Genomic DNA, 21949 nt, shown 5'->3' on the forward strand with positions numbered 1-21949 from the left:
TCATGAAAAGCCCTTGAATTCCCTATCCCTTCTCTAAAGATCATTTATGACTGCATATATTGCCTCAATCACTTTTAATATAAGAAATTACTTATGAGGCACTGCAAGCTGTCTTCCTAATCAGAGGGGAGAGCAGGACAAATGGAAAAGAGAAGGGAATAGGGCAGCACAGATTAAATCTATATGTTCAGAGAGGGAAAGGATTCCTGGAACTGTGCTTCTGAAGGCTCATGAGGTCCATGCTGATTTGCAGGCATGCTTCAGCAGAGGCATCTGACAATGACTTCTTTTCTAGGATGGTGGTGGGAAGCTCAGGGGAGACAACAAAGTCTTTTCAGCCACAACAACAGTTACTATCAACGTGGAGGATGTTCAGGACACCCCCCCTATGTTCATTGGGACCCCCTACTATGGATATGTCTATGAGGACACACTTGCAGTAAGTTCTGGTTTCATACATGGGAGAACAAGTACAGCCTTTCCCATCTTACTCAAGACAGCCCTAAGGTTTCTGGCATAGACTTTACTGGAAATAGGACCTAAACTCTGATTTGACTCCTAGGTGAACTGAGCGGATCAAATCTTCCTTATGTCTACTGCCAATTTGCCATGCAAAGCTTCCTGGCTTTTCCACTGAAGTCAAAAAAGATTCTGCCCATTTACATTGGTCTAAACCCAGACAGTGACTAAGAGCTCTTGTGTAGCTCAGACCTCCAGAGGCACTTGGCTGAAGGCTTAAGCAGGCTGCCAGTGACCTCACCTGAACACATCATGCTTAAAAGCCTTCATGAGCCTGTTTGCTCTGTGGGCTCACAGTGCTTTTATTTTCTACCTCAGATCAGTCTGCAACCAACAGTTGGTTGTACAAGGTGCAGACAGAATTTATGCCCAAATACTCCAGACTCTCTGTTGTCCCATGGACGTCCCCTGGGGAGAAGCAACCCTGACATCCCCAAAATGCAGGACGCTTTCTGCTCAGTGGTGCCTGGTTAGGCAGGATGGGCCAGGAAGGCCTCCTAAGCCTAAACCCAACCAGATTATCAATCAAGCAGGGACATAATTAGGATAACCAGTCATTTCCAGCCACACATTCTTGAAGCTGCAAACTAATGAATTTTCTCTGTGTCTAAGCAGTGACATGATTGTGTATGGATCAGCTTTCACCCTGATCCATAAGATTTAATTAAAATTTTCTTCATATATAGGGCAAGAAATGGTATCTACCCATGAAATTCCCCAACATTAGGCTATTGATCAGTTTAGCAGTGTGATTGCACTCTGTTCATCTGACCTTCTCTTGAGTTGCAGGAAAGATTGTGCCTTACCTTTCTGTTCAGAAATGTGCACTGCAGCCCATGCATGACTATATACTGCAGTTCACTGCAGAGGCTGTTACATTTCAGCAGGGCACAGAAGTAATGCTCATGTACTTTGCAGGTGTTTAAAATGAATGATGTTATGTATATTGATTTATTCTGCATAGTTACATATAGATCTTGAAATAACTATCAGGTGCACACAGGAGTTAGTGTTTACTATGGAAATGAGAATCAATAAATGTTAATTATATCCAGCTTGAGCTCATAACTTACACCATTATGATATAATGATGGAAGCATGGATCAGTCCTTCCCTGTGTGGGTTTTTGCCATTAGAATGAGCAGAGAAAGAGGCAATAGCTGATTGTAGTGGTGTTTGTGCATTTGGTGTTAATTTTGTAAACTTGCTTCTTTTCTCCTTGGTGGAGTTGTCAGGATTTACAAGTACTCTGTCACCTTCAAAGGGACTGCACTGCATTTTGCCCAGTAGGCAGATTTTATTGCTGCTTCCAGCATAAACGATAATAAACACAGTTCTGTATTTCCAGTTGCTTTAACAGAGCTTGCTCTTGTTTGAAAAATTCACTCAAGGGTTGTCATGAAAATGTTCCTTGTTGCCATTTGTGATTCACTGACAGTTACTTCAATGTTCCCTGGTTCTGCAGCCTCAAACAGGAGCACTTTAGTGCAGAGGCCTGAATTGTACAGCTCATTGCCACTTGGGTGAGCATTTTAATGTGACACTCATCATCCCTCTGAGCTGATAGGAGCAGTCACATGAGCAAATGGTCCTCAGTACACAAATTCTGTACGTATGGCCCATGGCCACGTTACTTGTGCAGAAAAACAGACAGTGAAGGTTTAAGGGCAGTTAAATCACCATCATTTTCATCACAATTTTATGCCCTAGATCTTCTGTGGGCCAAGTTGCTCTGTGATCTCTCTTTGCTTCTACTGCCTGTCTGAACTTAATTAGGAAGGACCAAAGTGACCCAATGACTCCTCGGCAGCTGCCTGTGTCTCTGCACACTGTGTGGCCATGGGACACAGAAGCCTACACAGAAACAGCCAGAGGGAATCTTGGTAGGGCCCCAAACTACACTTTGGGTTCCAGATTGGTTACTCCAGATCCTCTCTCCACATCTGTGGCTCCAGGCAGGTGTCCCTGGCCACAGCTTCCAACCATTCCTGTGACCAGCCAGCCCCCAGGGCTGAGCCACCCGTGGCCATGCAGGGTCTGCAGCCATTTCACACCCAGAGCACTGGGCACTGGCCCTTTTTGTGCTCCCCATGTGGCACAAGTGCCCACTCTGCCCCCAGCACTTCACTGCAGAAACACTTGCAGCAGTTCAGTTTATTAATGTGCAGTTGCAATTTCAGTGCTCTGATCTCAGCACACAGACTGCGATTTCCCATTTCTCCCCAGGGCTCTGAGGTCCTCACTGTTGTTGCTCTTGATGGAGACAGAGGAAAGCCTAACAGTATTCATTACAGCATCGTGAATGGTGAGTAGGCTTGTCTTAGATGAAATCTGAAGGGCACTCAAAACTCCATCTGGCATTACATTAGAACAGAATATGCTAGAGTTTAATAAACCTGAGACAAAATCTCAGGAAATAATGTCAAATACCTCAAACAACTTCAGGGCCCTGTCTAGCAGAGAACAGCCAAGATTTAATTCAGTGAATTTTAGTATCTTCTTCACAGAACTGTTCTTGGAACTGTTAATGTTGCTGATTTGTTAGGCATCAGTAGGCTGCTTGTCATTTCAGAAAGTGTAAAGGGAGATGCATTCACTCTTCTGAGCATCTCTATCACTTAATCTGGGAGGTGAGATAATTCATTGGGAGACCCAGACATGGCATTTGGAGGGATATTTTTTATTAATACAGTGATAAAAGTGGCTAAACAGGCAAACCTCCAATTTCTTGGAAGAAATTATATTTACCAATGAAGAGACTGAAGTGGAATAAAACAGATGTTATCAGAAGATTAATGCTTTTCATGAGCTATTCTGAGAGTGTCTGTCACACATCTTTTAATAGCATGAATGTGAAATTTAGTGAATTGGTGATTCATTAGGTGGTGAAGACAACAGCTTAGAGCAACTAAACTCCAGGCTACAGCTTTGGGGATTTTGAGTTTTATACACTCTCCCTTCCAAAACAAGGCTTCTGTAGCAACTGGGCACCCCAACTCACAGGTGTGAAAGATCCCAAAACTTCCTAAGAGAAATCTGAGGTGTAGTTGAAGAGCTATGGAGCAAGTGCTTCATTGTGTTGTGATCTAAGCTGCCAGAACAGAGAGATACAGCTGAGTTTTTGTGTTGGTGTGGGATGAGACCCATGCTGAGGTTCCTTCTTAGTGTGAGGAAATAAACAGGTAAAAGAAAGGTAGAAATATCAAGGAAAAGAGAATTGCAGAAGACAATGGATAGAAAATGAGAAAAGGTAAAAAGAAAGGTGCAAAATGAGGAGCAAGAACAAGTGGAATGAAAATATGCTAAAAAAGGGAGAAATTAAATAAGGAGGACAAGTGAAGGAAGAAGAACCAGGGAAAATGTCAAAGGGATGTAAGATTAATGAGAAAAGATACTGGATTGCCAAAGAAAACAGAGAAGGACCAAAAGGGTTCTCTGGGATAAAAATAAATGGTAAGTGTTTAGGAAAGAGTGGGAAAGGAAGATGGAAGGGCATAACAGATAAGTGGAACAAAATATAACTTAATGGAGAGCAAGCTTTTCTCATGCCCATTAACAAAGGGCTTTGTTTTTGTGAAAGGGAAAAGAGGGGAAGGGAATATGCTTTTAGTGCATAGAAAGTTGAAAAACAGAGAACAGAAGATTGCAACAGGTTTCTACTCCTGCACCTCAGACACTGGCATTATTTTTGACAAGCCATTATTCCAATAACTGCAGGTTGGGATATTAAAGGACAAGAAAATACTAACAGCAAACAGGAAGTTGTTTGTTCTTCTTAATAAGCCTATCTTATCCCTGGAGTGTGGAATAATGATAGGAAATGCTCCAATCTTCTGAACATCTGGAGGAACACCAATACTGCTACATGTACTCCGGGTTACCAGTCTCCCTGGGATAACTAGACAATAACATGAAGTATGGTGGTTTGAAACCACTATTGACTTAAGCTTCTTCTCAATCAGAATGTATTTTGCAGGCCAATGTGTCTTAATAATTGGGTATTGTGAGTCAATACGTGTTCAATGTTGTGTCTAGAGCGCTTTAATGAAGTTGCAGTTATTGTAGCTATTAGCAGAAGAGGATACTATCGGATGGTTTAAAAATCAGCATTGGAAATTAGTTTAAGAAAAATACTGGGCTTTGGGATCATCATCCTTTATTTCTGAAGGCTTGATCTCCTACATTTAAAGAGATTTCCTCTCTTTTCCTTTCAATGGTAGACTGTCACAAAGCACAGGATGTGGCCAATAGTGTGCTTGAGGCAGCATCAGGGCTGCCCTTGCTGGGCACCAGCCTGCCCTTGGCTGTGATGTGAGATGGTTCCTGACATCCTGGTGAGACGCTGCTGCCCCTCTGCAAGCTGGCATTTGCTTCAGCACAAATCCAGCAATCTGGAACTGCTGTTCTCTCTGGATCAATGGAAGTTGTTCAGCAGTAGCAAAGTCAGCCTGCAGCCCTGTCCTACCTCTGTCGGACTCTGCCTCAGTTCAGAAACCTTGGGGTTTATCCCAGATACTCCAAAAAACCATTTTTATTCAGGGCAGCCTTGCAACAGGCTGAAAGGTTTTTTTGACAACTCAGTGTTTAAGACCAGAAGACACTTCTCCAGAGATGCTGTCTGAGGGAAGTGACTGTACTTCTTTTTGACAGATTGTCAGACTTCTCACCTTAGCTGATATTAGTGAGAGAAATGTTCTTGTTTCTCAGAGACTTAATTAAGCATTTGCTAATTACAATGACAAATGTCTATTTTTGTCTAAACCAGCATATAAAGAAGGCAGCATAATAAAATTAATACCAAATTTGCATGCCTGGATGCTGAGGCTTGAGGGGAGCCCAAGCAGGATGGGAAGAGGAACATGCTGACAGTTGCCCATAAGGGAAGAACTCCACTGAGCTGTTCCTAGGGGAGGGAAGACCTTTTAGGCCCTCACCTCTGATTTCATCTCAGACCAGTCAGAGAAATGCTTCATTTTTGAAGAGTGGCTTCAGATCTACTGATACATATGGACAGACATATGGACAAAGATGTGCTAAGTGAAGTGTCCAGTTGATTTGCCCATGTTCAAAGAAAGTGTGGCATGTAACCAGAGCATCTTGGCTTCATTGCAGGAAGTGAAGGTTCATTTGAAATCAGCAACACAACTGGAGCCATTTCTGTGATAAAAAGCCCAAATCAGCTCAAGAAAGAAGTGTATGAACTAAAAGTTAAGGTAGGTACTGTGGCCACTTTAAGACTATTGGTCTAAAATGCCATGAGTAGGCATGATTGTCCAAAATTGTTCAATTTATAGCTGACTTTACCTGTTCCAGAAACTACCTTCCATATTTGAGCAGAGTCCCAGATAGTATAAAGCAGCACTAATTGCTAATGTAGGGATATTGTTGTTGGGATATTTAGTATCTCAAATTATTTCTTTCAAATGAAATCACCTTGTCGTAATTTCATTCCTGAGGCTAGAGAATCAATGTCCTTTGCAATCTGTAGATACTCTGTGTTTCCAGATTTTATTGCTAAACTAGGAATTAATGTCTTGAGACTTCCATGTTATGAGATAGGTAACAGTGAAATCTATTATTAGTAATAGGAGTGGGACAGATCATGCAGTGTCATGTCAGCATCCACTCCTGAGCACTCTTCAGCCACACACAAACACATGCTCACACCATGATGAGCTAACACCTCAATGAGCCACTACTCATGTCACAGGCTGTGTTATTTTAAGCAGTTTCTAAAGAAAAAGTGTTTAAAAGTGCAGAATTAAATTGTGAAGACTGTATCAGTTTTCCCCAGCATGTGGGAACTGCACATTATTGTTGTGATAAGGACAATACTGGCTTAAAGGGAGCTTTGAGGAATTGCACACTGCCAGAACCAAGGGCACTTGCTTGCTCCTGGACTCAAGCAGGGCAGGTACAGCTACATCTGCCTGGGAGAACACGGATTCACATGGGCTCAGTCAAACTCAGGCACCATTTCTTCCTCTATCAACTCTGCTTTACTGCATTCTAGTTCCATTCCCCAGATGCAGAATGGGTTAAAGCCTTGCAAGCTTTTCTGATCTCCTAATTATGTGTGTGGTGACCCAGAGCTCATGCAGGCTGCAAAAGCTGCTAGAGGAACCAAAAAGGTGTTATTTACCCAGCATATACAGTGACAGACACCTCAGTTGCCAGACTAGTGTCTTTGGAGAAAGTGCCTTTGGTTTTGAGCCCTTTGAGCAAAAAGGCATGTTAGATAGAGCTGTTGGGACAAAAATATCAGCCAGTTTCTGTCCTGGCAGAAGAAATGTCTCAGGTTCAATCCAGTGAATCAGACCACATGTTGCAGTTGTTGAAACCCAGATGGATTTGATCTCATGGTTCAGAAAAATACCTAGGTTTGCCTGTCTGCCTAAACTCTATCCATCTTAAATTAAGCTCATCTAAACACCACAGCAGAATTTTGAATTGGAGACTAAATCTCAAAAAAACCATGCACTTTTTCAAATATTTACCTAAATGCCACAAGTATAGTTTTTCTCACAGTATTAAAGGCTGCAGTCCTTGCAGCAATGAGACAATGAACTGCCTGTGGCACCACAGCAAATTTAAACATTGTCTTCCTTTTCTATTCTATCAACACTTTAGGCAAGCAATTACCTTGCCTCTATTGCATAGCTTTTAGAGAACTGTTTTCACCCAGAGTGAGTTACTAAGATGACAAAATTAGAGGGAGAATCAACTGGGGCTCTACTGGGACTGGTTTATTACCATAATCTTCTAATCATCATAAACTTCAGTGTGAAATGGACTGAGGTTTTAGAGAAATATAAGCCTATGACTCTTCTTCCAAGTTAGAGTGCTTTGTACATGTGGAATAATACCTGAACATGAATCTGAAGGAGGAGAAAACTGCTTCATCATTCTTTTCTTCCTCTTGCCTGCTGCAGGCATCAGAAGTCAGTCAGGAAGGTGACAGCTCCGAGCACACCTTTGCCATGGTGACCATACGGGTGGTGGACCTCAACAACCACCCACCAACCTTCTATGGAGAAAATGGGCCCCAGAACAGGTTTGAGCTGACCATGTATGAGCATCCCCCAGAGGGTGAAATCTTACGGGGACTGAAGATCACAGTCAATGATTCAGATCAGGTAAATGGAAACTATGCCGTTTTCCTGTCCTATTTTCCTAAAGACTAGAAAGAGCTCTCAGATGGAGAAATGTCATTTTTAGAAACTCAACTGTTTCACCTGCATTTCCTAAAAGCCTAGGAGAGACAAAGTAGTGGTAGAGTCCAGTACCCCACAGAGACTGGACCCAGCAGTTCTGTTAGTCTGTCCTGTGCTGTTATTCCAAAGGAAGAGTGGTCCTAAACCTGCAGCCCAGGTCTTGTGGCAACTGGAGTTGAACAATCCTTATGAACTTCCCTACTGCTGGTTGTGTTCATTTGTTGCCATTGTATTGTCTGAGAACATACTCCCTTTGAACATTTTCTTGGAGGTTCCAAGCCCTTTAGTAACTTCAGGTGCAATTACTGTTTGCATCTTCTTCTAGCCCTTATGTTGCATTCAGGGTCTGCAGTGCATGCTTTGATTAATCATTCCCACTGGAATGATATTTTTAGGTACTCTTAAAAATTATGCCCAAGCCAAACCAACTCTTACCAGATCAAGGAAAAGGAAAGAAGATTCCATCCATCTCAGCCTGCTGTCTAACAGACCTGTGATACCTGTAGGTGCTAGGGCAGTGGTTGCTATAGGGACCCCTAAGCTAAATACTGTATGAATGACATCCATCTGAGTTAGCCTCAGGTTAGCTAGTGACAAGAAGAAAGCTTAATGAATCTGACAATTGTATTACTATTGGAAAGAACTCTCTTCTGTAACTGTGCTCAGTATTGTGCTGGTTTGATGGTATTGTACTTTATCAAACCCACTGGCTTCTTCCCCCTCCCTCCTGCTGCTCTGCAGCGAGCAGATAAATGACTGCTTTCAAAGCAGTGCTATGTCTATCCTGCTATTGTCATGGGGGATGGTGCTGCAGAGGGGAGAAACAAAACCCATCTCTTCTCTTTAGAGACAAAATATATATCTAGGCTGACAAAATATTCAGGCTGCAAGTTAGGCTATAAAATAAGCAGAAAACACTGATAAATACACTGTATAGATTTCTCAAGAAGCTACCCAGTATAGCATAAGGCATCACTCTAGGGGGGATGGGTAGCTTTTCTTCTAAGGCAGAACATGCAATTTTTTCCCTTCCATCCAAGATGATTCTGTAGAGAAGAAAATTAAACATGTGTCTGTCTCTGTCACAGCTGCTAGAGACTTTGTTTTGGGGGAGTGGATGAAAAAGGTGAGGAGGAGGAGGAAGCTGTGGTTAAGGTCTGGTTTAGACCTACAGACTGATGGAAATGCCATGCTTACTTGCAAGAAAATGATATAGAAATTTCTCTCCCAGACCTTTTCAGCATGGCTTAGGACTCAGTGCTGCTGTTCCCTCAGTCATTCCTGTGTCCCATGGCTGTCTGCTTGGAGACATGCAGCAGCATGGCAGGCTCTGAGCAGATCTGGGTTCCATGGACATCAGGGGCAGAAATCCCTCAGCTGTTGGAGGGAGGCAGTTCTCTCCCTGTCCCAAGCCACAATTCTAGTCATGTATAATCCCATGTGCCACACACTTTGTATAACTTTGTCTGATTCTGTACTGTCAGACTGTCCAATCTTCTCATCAGCACTGTTTTCCATAGCCCAGCAGCTGTGGCTTTGTGTGTTTGGCTTTACCACCCAGCAAAAGAGAGCCCATTATCATCTCTGTAGTTGAGGTTAGGGTTTGTGTGACCAAACAACACAGACCACTGAGTTTGGATCCAAGGTCACTCTGTTTCCCTTAAGGGACTACTGCTGAATACTTTTTCTCGTGACATGAGCTAGGGCTGCTCAAGAACTGCTCATAACAAGCTCACCAAGGCTACAGCTGAAAGTAAAATTGTCCTGTTTGAAAGTTATTATTAGAAATTCATCATCTCAAGATTCATGCTACAGGCAGAGCATGGCACCAGGCAGGCAGGGAATCTGGCTGTTTGTCACAGTGTAAACATGACACTGAGAAATTGGTGAACCCAGGGAGTTTGGTGAGGTAGGCTCAGCTCATTTTCACATCTTCTCTGTAAGGCAGAAATATGGGGATCCCCCTTTCATCTTTTCTCTTACATGCTCCATGTTAGTTTAAAAGAATTAGCCTGGCCAGCTGGCTCTGGCTCACTCTTCCCAGCTTGCATACAAGTGATGATAACATTTTAGATACTGCTGCTTCCCATGTTCTCTCTGGCTAGAAGGTTTATCTGTGTAAGGGGATTTGCCTTCTCACTTCACCTGGAGCTGTCAAGTGTGCCAGATTTTGTCCTGCACAAGTGGAGCTCCTCTCTCCCCACAAGTGCATCAACTTCCAAAAGATTTGGTGTTTGCACCTCTGGGCTAGCTTAATCCAATCAGTCCAAAATGTGATACTCCACCTCTGTTTGGAAATTGCCTTTGTGATTCTGCATCTTCATCATGCAGAATGCATGAAGTACAACTCACACAGCATGGGAGTTATTAGGACACAGGCTGGACATGGGAAGTGTTCAAGGCCAGGCTGGATGGGGCTCTGAGCAACCTGGTCTAGTGGGAGGTGTCTGTGCCTGTGCCAAGGGGGCTGAAATGTGGTGATGTCAAATGCCCCTTCCAACCCAAACCATGCTGTGAGGCTGGGTTTGTGAGGTTGTGTTGTTCTTACTGGAGCAGTTCAGTTGTCTTTCCTTGGCAGGACTTCCCTGCCAATGTGCACGTGGTGTCATCTCTGTCTGGCTCCCAGCGTGTGGCACAAAACCCAAGGCTGCTTGCCACACGACTCCTCTCTTAGCCAGGCCTGCTGCAGGGTTTTTCCATTATGACTGAAAGAATAACCAAGCTTGTCAATCTATTTTAAGAAAAGCTGTGTCTGTCTTGTGACTAGGGCTGGAGGGATTATACAACTAAGCTTCTTAGTGATCTTCTGCCCAGGGGATGGAGAGCAGAGGGCTCTCAGCAGTAAGGCTTGTTCTCATTTCATGTAGTTTGAAGAAACAGAGCAATCCAGGCTGTAAGAAACGTGACATTACTGAAAACAAACAATGTCATATCTGCTTTTATCAACAGGGAGCCAATGCTAAATTCAACCTCCGGCTTGTTGGACCTGGTGGCATCTTCCGAGTGGTTCCTCAAACTGTCCTGAATGAGGCTCAGGTTACAATAATAGTGGAAAATTCTGCTGCCATTGACTATGAAAGCTTCAAGGTGTTAACCTTCAAGGTACTTCTGCTTTCCAGGTCCTCTTTTTCAGTGTATACAGTATGAGTATGATGGCTTTTGTGTCTGATGTGATTTGGCTTCTTAATCCACCCAGAGTTGTCTGATGCATTATCAGATACATGATAGCCCATGTAAGGGAAACTCATTTCTGCCTCTGGTTCACCACCTTCACAAGGTTTAATGGATGCATCTGTGGACTGATTTAGTCCAGTCAGTGCAAAATGTTGATTTTTATGTCTCTCTGGAAACTGTACATGTTGGTGGCTCTGAATCATTCTAGACTGAACCCTTAGGGTGTTATTTCTGCACTCACAATGATACATTCACAGGATGAAATCCTAATTTCTCTGCAGCAAGAACTTTACCTACTTAGTGCTAAGTAATTTGATTCATGATCATGCTTTTGGATGTTGGCAGCCTGAAGACCCCAGCTGACTGGAAGATAATTCCCCAAAATTGCTCACTGCCTTTGTCAGAGTCTATCTATCTGTATGGCCATTTGCAGGCTGACCTGAGGCTCACCCACGCTCTAAACCAGCCCTGCAAGAACCAGTTTAATCCAAAAGCTGGAACCTTGCATTATCACCTTCCCTGATGGATTCTTTGGCTCATCAACAAGATAATTAAGTAGTCTGGTTTTCTGTCAGCTGCCTCTGAAATTGAGTGTAGATGTTTCAGTTCTGACTGCAAAGAACTGCATAGACAATCCCTGTAATAATTTTTTTAAAACTGCCAAAACAATCTAGCTGAGAATTAACATATGCTAATTTTGTAACGTACAGAGAGGGGCATTTTTTGCACAATCCAAAAGCCAAAATTCCACAATTTTGTTCTCCCCCTTGCTGTATGGTTTTCTTTGTGTCCTTAGCAAGTTTCACTTCAATATGTTTCAGGCCTCTTCTTGTAATGTTCCTAAGCCATTTTGAGCTTTATAGGTTATAGATGCCACAAAAATATGAGGCATCATTACTGCATTAAAGTGGAAGATTCTGAAAGGGCCATAAAGTGCTACTGAAACTAATTATAACAAGCACACATTTATTCAGGTTAAACTACCAAAAGACCAGTAAAGGAGTTACACATGGCCTCCTCATGAATGCCAATAGAAATCAAAGTAGTTAATGTGATTGCCACGAACACCAAAAGAATTAATTACCAGGAAAAAGGATATCTATTTTTATAGCTTAAGCAGTTATTCTCTTTTTAAAAAATTATTTCTGCTGGAGAAAGACTTTCCAAAATTATTTCTACTGGAGACTATAAGACTTGGCTTAAAAATTGCAGCCTTTTTCTGGATTCCAAATGGAGAAGGTGCAGATGGATGATATGGTAGCAATGTATGGCAGCAAATACTTTATAAAGACCTCATTGCTGGCTTCACTTTCCTGCAAAGTTCAAATCACTTCCTACCCAGTTTTAGTTGTCAGTGCATTCATTCTGGTTAGAATATTGGATGAAATATATTTCTATTTAATGTGTATCTCACAACAGCTTTGAGAGATTATCTTCAGGGTTTTGGGGTTTTTTTCTGTAAGCAATGATCCCTCTCCTCTAGTTCATTTTTGAAGAGTAAAATGCCAGATAATAATTAAAGCTAATTTGTCTGGGAGATGCACTGAAAAACTTTCTGAAGCAAAGGCTGCTAGAGAAACCTATCTTTCATTTAGTGCTGGCTCTTAAATGAAGGTGGTAGTCAGGAGTTCCTTCATTTTCAGCTGTCTAAGAGCTCAAATGGGTTTCCCAAAGTATGGCAGCAGTGGTAACTCACACCTCTCCCCAGTCCCTCTGCCACAGGGGCCAGATATTGCTGTGCCACCTTGTTATGGGCTGCCATGCTTTGGGGAAAACCTCCTGCCTCTATCTGCTTCAGCTCAGAGCCCATCCTGCCCTGGCAGGAGCATCCAGACATTCACATCTACAGACTGGGGCCAGCGGAGGCTGCAGTTATCTTCAGCTGCCAAAATCAAACTCTATTTTAAAAATTCACCTACCACTTTTAAAATTGCATGTCAGTTTGCTCTTCTGGCACCTAAGTATGAATTGTTGATATGTAGTCCTGTGAAGTAATAGTTTTACACTACTTTTTTCTCTCTGCATGAAACAAACAGTACAGGTCTGCATAAGACACTGCAGGCAAGTGAGCTGACACAATTTCCTCCCTGAAGGAAGATGTTGTCAGCATGTAGACATAGCAGGACCATGGCTGCTTAAAGGAGAGGGAATAAAAAATTAGTGTAGAAAACAAAGTAAAAATACTGAGCTTTCATAAGGTGTACTAAGATGGACTGATTGCAGCAGCAAAGATGTTAGAATTTAGTAATAGCTCCATGTGCACAATCAGCACTAAGATTTTACCTCTGTACTGCTTTAGGAGCTGAGATTTCTCATGAGGAGGTTTTTGCTGATGTCTGCATGGCTGTCCTTTCAAAAATGTCTTTTGCTGCAACACCACCTGAGACTCCCAAACACAAAAGTTTGGGAGGTCACAGCAATGGAGTGACCAGGCTCTCCTTTTGGAGCAGCAGTAATTGCCAGCAATCCCTCGAGATTCATTTCTTATCTTTATTTCCAAACATTATAAATGTCCACACAGCAGGCACAGCTCTATGAGATGACACTGAGATGGCCTTTTCCCTGTCTGCTTGAACAGCTCCCCACCCTCTGCTTTCACCTGGAGGTGATACAGTTGTCCCAATCTGGCAGAGTGTCCCCCAGGCAGTCGGGGTGCCACTGCTGGGGAGCATCACTCGCCCTCCCCACAGGCCCTGCACAAGAAGGATGAGCTCCCAGGGGAGCAGGGGATGCTGTGCCAGCCCTGCTGCTCCTGCCAAAGCTCCCTTAGGCACCCCCTCCTTGTGGGAGCTCCTGGGACACATCTCCTAGCAATTAAAACCCTTGCAGCCAGATTTCTCAGCTGAGCCTCTTAGATCTCAGTTCACGTCCTGCTCAGTAGTCTATTAGTGGTGTGCTGTCTTCTTAGAGCCCTCCTGCTTGTGTTAACTATGTCTCTGCCCAAGCATGAAAACCAAACATTAGACCATTGTTTCTGGTGTTACCCATCTGGGCTCAGCCCCCTCAGAGCTCAGGATTGATGGCCTAGTGCTGATCCTGTGTGATGCAGACACTGGGACAGACCCTGGGAAGGTCCCAATGTCTCTCAGTACCCATTGTTGAAACTGCTCTTTCTGGCTTACAGAACCACCACAGACCACCTGAGCTTGCTGCTCTGCCAGCTGAGGCATCCTACTGATGCTTCCCAAATCCAGCAGATTTTGCTCAGTAAGGAGCAGACAGATACAGTAAATATTCAGTTTACTCTGTGTGATTGCCTGTCCTTTCAGATGAGCAGTTATAAGAATGTGTGATGTCAGAGAGCTCTGTTCTCCTCAGAGACAGTGAGGCAATACAAAAGCCCGCATTTCATCTGATAAAGTCCTAATTAGTATGAGGCAATGAGGGTAGAAGTGCCATGAAGTCAGTAGTAGAAGTCCTCACAATCTTTGGGAAATGGGACTCTGCTCTACATGCCTGACTATCCAGCATTTGGGGTGGGAGTAATGCTGCTTCAAAACAACTGGTTCTCTCATCTTTTTTCCCTGTTTGGTGCAGTTTATTGTTCCTGACTTCTTTCTTGATGAAGAATTTCCTCTACAAAAGATCACAATTAAGTTTATGTCCTTACTCAAAATAATTCAGTGGTTCTGTTTCCCAAAGTTCTAGGAGCTGCCCAGGGATGATTGTTTGTCAGCTTTTGTTACGGTTTTTGGATGTGTGTTGGTTAGTTATGACCAGTCACATGTGTCACATGAAGTCTAATGTGAATACACAGGTTTGAAGGCCTCTTGACTGCCCATCTCAAGCAAGCACATACAAATAAGCTGAGGCCGCACGCTGACCTGGCTCATCATCTCCCTGGTTATGAGCTGTCTGCTCCAACCAGGCTAAAATGCACTGATGGTGCCACAGATGGTGGAGGAAGCTCTTTTAAGAGAACTAATAGCTGCTTTGTGGTGATTTCTGGGTTTTCTCTTCTTAGCTTCTTGCAATAGAGGTGAACACACCGGAGAAGTTCAGCTCGACGGCCGACGTGGTGATTCGCTTGCTGGACACCAATGACAATGTCCCCAAGTTCTCCTCTGACTACTACATTGCCAGGATCCCTGAGAACTCCCCAGGGGGCTCCAATGTAGTTGCTGTTACAGTAAGTTTCATTCACCTCTTAAGAAATGTTCTCTTTTCTGGGTGTCTGTGGAAACAGTTCAAGTACCTTAAAAATAGTGGACAGGGCAAATAGCAAATCTCACTCAACATTTGACTTCTGGACCAAACTCCAATTATTTTCCAGAATCAACCCAAAAAAAAAAGCACTTTGGGAAAAAAATAAAGTTTTAGGCAAATATTATTTAGAACAACAAGGGCCATCTGCTTTTAAGACAAATCCCATGGCCTTTGAGTATTAAGAAAGCCTCAGCCAAATCAGTGTCCAGTGGGAAGATTCAGTTATGGCTAAGTGGAATTGGATTTACTGGATTTGCTTGCTTAAGTATGAGTAAAAAGAAAACAAGATGGTTGGTTAGTAGGTATTAGTCTCCTCCTCTTGGGAGGAACCTGGCTGCTAAAGGAATCATGAAACATGATGAGGGCAAGAATATAAAATGAAAGTGCTTAGCACTGGGAAAAAAAAGATCCTTATGTATGCATCTTCTCACAGTGGGAAAAATATGCCTATAGATTTTCCAGTATCTTGCATTTTCATACAAAGAAGTCAGGGTTGTTACATGGGCCCTGAGTGCTGGAGGAGCATTTCCAGCTGCTTCTCTCTAATGCAACTGCTAAGACTGGAAAATGCCCTCATGTCACAAAGCCAAGAATGTCACCTGGGCCTTGGTGGGGGATGCAAGTCACCTTGCAGAGGCCACACAGGTAAGGATGGTGCAGGCAGGTTGCCAGGGATCTCCAGCAGAAGCTGGCAACATGTAAGAAAGATGATTAAATAACCAGAATAATAAAGTGCTGAAGGCATATTTTAGCAATGGAAAAATCAAAGAACTGAAACATAAACAATAGAGAAAAGGTTATTGCATGAAACTAATAGGAAATCTATTAGAGACTCTTAAACATAACTATCTTTGAGATAAAAGGAATAAAAAAAATCTAGGATGTGGAGAGCAAAAAAAGAAGAGATTTAAAAAATGTTTGCAGAAGCAATAAAATTTCTGAGCCAAAGTGCACAGGAATGTGTAGCTGAAGGAGCCCATGTAAAATTTAGTCGTGTGCTGTCAACTCAGTACTTGACCCAGATTCACAACTATACGTGAAAACTAAGATGTTTCAAGTACTCAGAATGGCAATTCTGGAAGAAGTCCCAGGTATGCAGATGTTTTAAGTGAAGTCAGACAGTACTAAACTAGGCTGTGGTCAAAATCATGGGGTTGGAGAATCTGACAAACTCATGCCAAAGAACAAAACTACATCTACCAGTAGGGCTGCAGGTGTGTTCTGTTAATCATGCAGGAATCAAAGACATTGTTCCAGTTGTCAGATATTTAAACAGGGAGATGAATGAATCAACCAGCACCACCATGGATTTTGATGGCCAGATACAGTGGTATAACACCTCCTCAGAGCTATCAGAGGAGCAGGAGCTTATGGAAATAGCTGCTACCAAATCAATAGCTTTCCTAAGCCTGAAATAAGAAAGGAAGCCAACAAGAGCATAAAACAAAGATATCATCTGGTAGCAGTATATGCATTATTAAAAGTCACACAGGCACAAGAGTGATTAAAATATAAACAAAGCTGAAATACAATGTATAGATTGAAACAGTTGTTATTCATTACTATAAATTGACTTAATTAAACAAGCAGAAGCTTAAAAATACAATATAAGAAGTAAATAATTTTGTCTAGGGAATATTCATTAATGTTTAACTGATAATTAGGAAGGTCTGAGAGCTGGCAGTGTGTTCATGTCACTGAGATTTTCTCCATCTCTATCAAAGGAGGAGGAGGTAACTGTGGATGGATGGGGCCATCTAGCGTCACTCTCTGTGCCAGAGCCCCCGGGCACAGGGACAGCATTCCTGGGGCTGGCAGGGACATTTCCTGGTCTTAGGCTGTGCACTTTCTAGGTGCTTATTTGCTCATGCGGTTTCCCACTAAAAATGTGATGGCAAGGAGAGTGAAAAGCATTTGGGCCTGTTAAAATAAAAATGAAACAGTTCTTTTTCCATTTTAGTAAAATAAAACTCTCTTTTTTTTTCTTTTCTGAAGGCTACAGATCCAGATTCAGGTCTTTGGGGAGAAATCAAGTACTCTATCTATGGAACAGGAGCAGATCTGTAAGTAACAAGTAAATAAATAAAACTACATAACCTCTAAGTAGCGTTCTGAAAGAATTTTAAAAGAAAGCTAGCAAGGTCATTCTTGGTCTGCTTATTTCCAAGGACATTTATACCATGTTCTTTGTGAGTTCTGTGAACTGCTGCTGTGATCATTAAACATCTACTTAATCGACCTAAGGAATTCTACCCACAAACCCCCAAAGAGATACAAAGCAGCTAAAGTATCAATACACAGGATTTGTTCAATCACCATTTGAAAAATACTTGTAAGAGAAAGAGAGATTTTTGGTCTAGTTGTGAAAAGTCAGTTCTACAGAAAAATAATTTCTTAGGTTTATTCCCCTTCCCTTTCCATATGGCTTTACAAATAGCTCTTGTCAAGATAAATCAAGGAAGACAAGATATTCAAGGATATACACTTTGGAGGTCAGCTGCACTGGCTGTTAAAAGCCTTTCATATATTTAAATATAATAGTCCTGCATCAGGAAAAAAGGAATTTGATGCTTACTTGATTTGGTAATAATGCCTCCCTCCCTCTCCCTGTCTTTGGGAACAGTGCTGGGGGTAGAACATCTTGAAACACTGGTTCCTTCACACCATGTCCATCCCAGCTCTCACACATGGCTGGGATCAGTGACATGGCTGTCACAGATATTCCTGCTGGAGCCTGCATTCTGCAGGGCAGAATGCTGGAAATGAATGAAAAGCCTGAGCTTTTCAGGCACTCATCTCAAGAATCTTTTTTCCTCTGTACGTTATCCACCTGGAGCTAAAGCTGAACTCTTCTTGTAAAGGTGAAAGCCATTTAGGAGGCACAATCAAAGTCCAAAATCCAAGATGTTAAGGGTGAGCCTCTTCTGTAGCCAGAAGGATACACATTTGGGAGCATTTCCACGATGGATTATTTTGAGCTCTTCACTAAGTCTTTAAGCTAGCTGCTAACTGCACAGAGAGAAGCAAGAAAAGGTCATGTCATGCAGGCAGACCTCTTAGGTTTAGAATGCAGCAGCTGGTGGAAAGAAGCTTGAGAAGGTTGTTGACAAAGGATTTGGGGGGAAAAAAATGTAAGCACAACTTTATTCTGATTGGCATTATGAGGCTGCTCAGATTCAGTGTTCTTATGCTGTTGAATGAAGAAATTATGATGTGAACTTTTCTTTTCCTTCTTAAGTATTTTTGTTTGTTTTCCTCCTGCCAGAATGGCATCACTCTGCAAGGCCGGATTGATTTTCTAGCCCTGGCACCTTTAGATGTGCTGAACACACAGTTTGATGCAGATAGGAGAATTTCAGCCAGAGGCACAATGTTTCTGTGTTGGATATTACATCAGTGGGTGTGCAGTTGTGTGGGCAGAAGATGAGTTGTACTGGAGTAAGAGAAACAGTGTTAACTGTTGAAGATGAAACCAATCTGATGGCAATCCTACTTTGGTAATCCAAGCTGCCAGTGGGAGTACTTTTATTCTTCCCCTAAAATGGGAATGATGATGAGTGATGGGTTAGACTGGGCTGGGTACTTAGGAGGCAGCACAGGCACTGTCTCCTACACAGCTATTCCCACCTACAGGTCTTGGATTTCATCAAAACTTGTATTTGTATTTAACAGGGTTATGAGAACAATTGAAAATTCTAGATTGCTAAATGCCCCTTTTATCATCACTCTCAATTGCATTCAGAGCTGGAATACAGAAAATATTTTGCTACCCTGTACATTGATCAAAGGAAATAAAAAAACTTTCATCTGTTAAAAGCACTACTGCTTGGAGCCTACAGTGGCAGTCCATTTTAAAAAGACACTTTTTGGTATCTCCTCTATAAATCCAAACTTTGGGCTAACACTTTTGACAGTGTCTCTATAATTACAAATGTGTAAAACTGAACTTGCAACAGATAAATCTGAACACCCACTCCATCCTAGTGTCAGTCTATGGAAAAATGGTTATTTTTGGAAAAGATAATTTGCTCTGTGGTTTGGGAGATTTAAGAACAGATTTTTTTCCTACCCGTTCTGAGAAGTGAAGACCTTAAATATGATATGCATCACACTTCTTTTAGATATTTAGGTGACATAAATCAGTCTTAATTTATGCAGGACATAATCTATTACAGTGTACTTATAAACTTTCCATTTAAAAGTACACTGTACTTTTAAACTGAAAAAAAAGTAAAAAAATAGGCTTAATGTTTTTCCTTTTAATGCAAGAAAATCACTCTGGGAGAAGGCCATCACACTGAGCATTTACTGAGGACAAAGACTTTTAATGGAAAATGCAGCTAAAATGGCATAAGAGAGAGAAAACCAGGAGACACTGACAGTTCTCTGGTTTTCAAGCCTAAAGGAACTAGACAAACACCAGGTAGAGTGAAAGATTTGGAAATATCACCTGGAGAGGAATCAGGTGAAGAGTGCCAGTGTCTGGGCACAGCATTTCAGTCTTTACAGCCTGGAGCAAAGGTGGGATCTAAACACACATTAAATGACCAAAAGTCTTCTCCTGCTTCTTTTCCAGGTTCCTAATCCACCCATCAACAGGTATAATTTACACCCAGCCCTGGGCTGTGCTAGATGCTGAAGTGAACTCGAAGTATAATTTCTATGTGAAAGCAGAGGACACAGATGGGAAATACAGCTTGGCTGAAGTGTTTATCACCGTGCTAGATGTCAATGACCACTCTCCAGAGTTCAATGAAAACATACAGGAGAAGACAATGATCATTGGGTCACCGGTGAAGATAGAGGTGAGAGATGGCACCGTGTGTCACAAAGCTGAGTGCTTTGGAAAAGCCCTGGCTCTGCTCTTTATTCTCAGGGGTCATGATGAATGTCTGAAAGTTGTCTTTTCTTGCAGCTTTATTTGGCACATCCATTTGGATGTAAAAAATGGATTAAAGAGTAGAATTATAGTATTTACTGACTGCTGAGAAGGAGAAATAAATTCTATAGGCAGAATATAAAGTCCTGTTACAGTCTTTGAACAATCAGCTGGGGGACAGTCCTGGATTATACAGTGATCACAAGAAGCCCAAACAAGATTAGTGAATGAAAGGGTTTTGAACACATAACCTTCCTGACACCCCTTTGTGTTCAACCACACAACTCAGTTCCCTTCGTTTTGAAGAACCTTATCCAATAATCCAGTGTGGAACAGAAGGTGAAAAAATGCAATAACAATTCCCAGTCTGAACATCCTATTTACACACAGTTAAATGTACATCATAAGCCTGATCACACAACACCTAATGTTTGTAGAATAAATACCACAGCACAAAAATTAAGGCAGATATAGTTTATGGTATGGAGCTAATCCCACTGTTCTCTATCACTTCACATTTGTCCCCCACACTGTGTGAGAAGCTCTCAGCTGAGGACCATTTGCATTCTACAGATAGGTTACAGTTCAGTTTTTCCCTGATTTTATTTCATCTCAAATAGAAGTAATTTATAAAGAAAGGAGTCTAGTCCTGCTGTTTTTCACTAGAAAATGTAACCTAGCTTCCAAAATTAAATGAAAGCAGCCCAGTCATGGCACAGATGCTCTCAGAAGTGAATGCTCAGAAGGTGTTTGTCCTCAGGCAAAGACAGAAACAATAACACCTTTGTTTTTCACACTTCCCCTACCAGGCCATAGACCAAGATGCAGAAGAACCCAACAACATTGTGGATTATTCCATCATGCAAGCAGATCCAGCCAATGTGTTTGACATAGACCAAAGCACGGGGGAGATCAAGCTGAAGTCCTATATCAGATCTCTGGACATCATCCACAACATCACAAACAATAAAGACTGCATATGGTCATTGGTGGTCCAGGCCAAAGACAGAGGCTCCCCATCCTTCAGTACCACAGCAGTTCTGAAGATTGATATCACAGAAGAGGTAAGCAAATGTTTCAGAAAAATCCTGCTGGGAGACAATCCCTGAAGGGCACCAAAGGGTAGACTTTGCTTGCTCCATTTCTGAGACTCTCTTGAAAGCTCTGTTTTGCAGAGTGCTTCTATAGCCTTGTGGTGAAGTTGGATTCTACAGCCACAAATGTGAAAGATATTTTGATATCTTATAATTTATATTATGCTCCTACCTTTGTACCTTGCAAAGGTACAAAGGTAGGAGCATAATATAACTGGGAGATGAGTTTTTTGTTAGAGATTGTTAGATATGAATTAAGGTCTATAGACTTCTGAGAGTAAAGGTAAATCCCAACTGCTAAAGTTCTGCTTTTTTATTTTCATCCAGGAGAAGAAAAAAAAAATTTTTCCCTTACAAAAAGTGAGTGGAAAACAGCTGAGATCAGAGTGAACTAAATCAGAGAAACCACCCTAAGTGACATAGGAAAAGTGAGAAAAAATTTTACAGAAATGCTTTAAAGTACATAGAATTTTGGATGGGAGTTCAATAATTGCAATATTATTAGCAGATGAAACAAGACTTTAAAACAGCCTTGCACATGTAGGATGAGATTTTCCTTAGTCCAGCTTTTAAGTCAGCTGAAGAACAAGCAGCGATTTATGGCGTGCAGCACACGCTTGCACAATTCTTATTTATTGTAACTGCCTTGCCATGCCTTTAAGTAGGTACCAGCAGGGAGGAAATGGGCTTTAAAGCAGATGAGAAACACATCATTAGCCTGACAGTCTCTGGACCACACACATAAACAGGGCAAAGATGCAAATCTCATCTTGCAGACAGCAGCTGGCCTTCTCTTTCTTTGCTCACAATGCTCCCACTGCTCTTAGATCTGTTATAATCTTTCTCTGTTTACTCCATCTCCT

The 21949-nt window shown here is 42.0% G+C and overlaps 1 protein-coding gene across 7 annotated transcripts in view; it reads left to right on the forward strand.

The window, feature by feature from the left end:
- The window catches only part of CDHR1 (cadherin related family member 1), a 57751-nt gene that overhangs the window by 27513 nt on the left and 8289 nt on the right, over positions 1-21949 (forward strand). For 6 of the 7 annotated variants that reach the window (XM_064717198.1, XM_064717195.1, XM_064717200.1 and 3 more), the window contains 9 exons: positions 296-439; positions 2746-2824; positions 5632-5732; positions 7452-7655; positions 10683-10835; positions 14872-15036; positions 17109-17176; positions 19690-19918; positions 20802-21056. In XM_064717198.1, coding sequence (XP_064573268.1) covers positions 296-439; positions 2746-2824; positions 5632-5732; positions 7452-7655; positions 10683-10835; positions 14872-15036; positions 17109-17176; positions 19690-19918; positions 20802-21056 — 1398 coding nt within the window. Of the gene's footprint in view, positions 1-295; positions 440-2745; positions 2825-5631; positions 5733-7451; positions 7656-10682; positions 10836-14871; positions 15037-17108; positions 17177-19689; positions 19919-20801; positions 21057-21413; positions 21811-21949 lie in introns of those variants that run through there. The other variant, XM_064717201.1, reaches the window with a different exon arrangement.

This window comes from Zonotrichia leucophrys, chromosome 6 (genome assembly GCF_028769735.1).
Source record: "Zonotrichia leucophrys gambelii isolate GWCS_2022_RI chromosome 6, RI_Zleu_2.0, whole genome shotgun sequence".
Lineage (NCBI taxonomy): Eukaryota > Metazoa > Chordata > Aves > Passeriformes > Passerellidae > Zonotrichia > Zonotrichia leucophrys.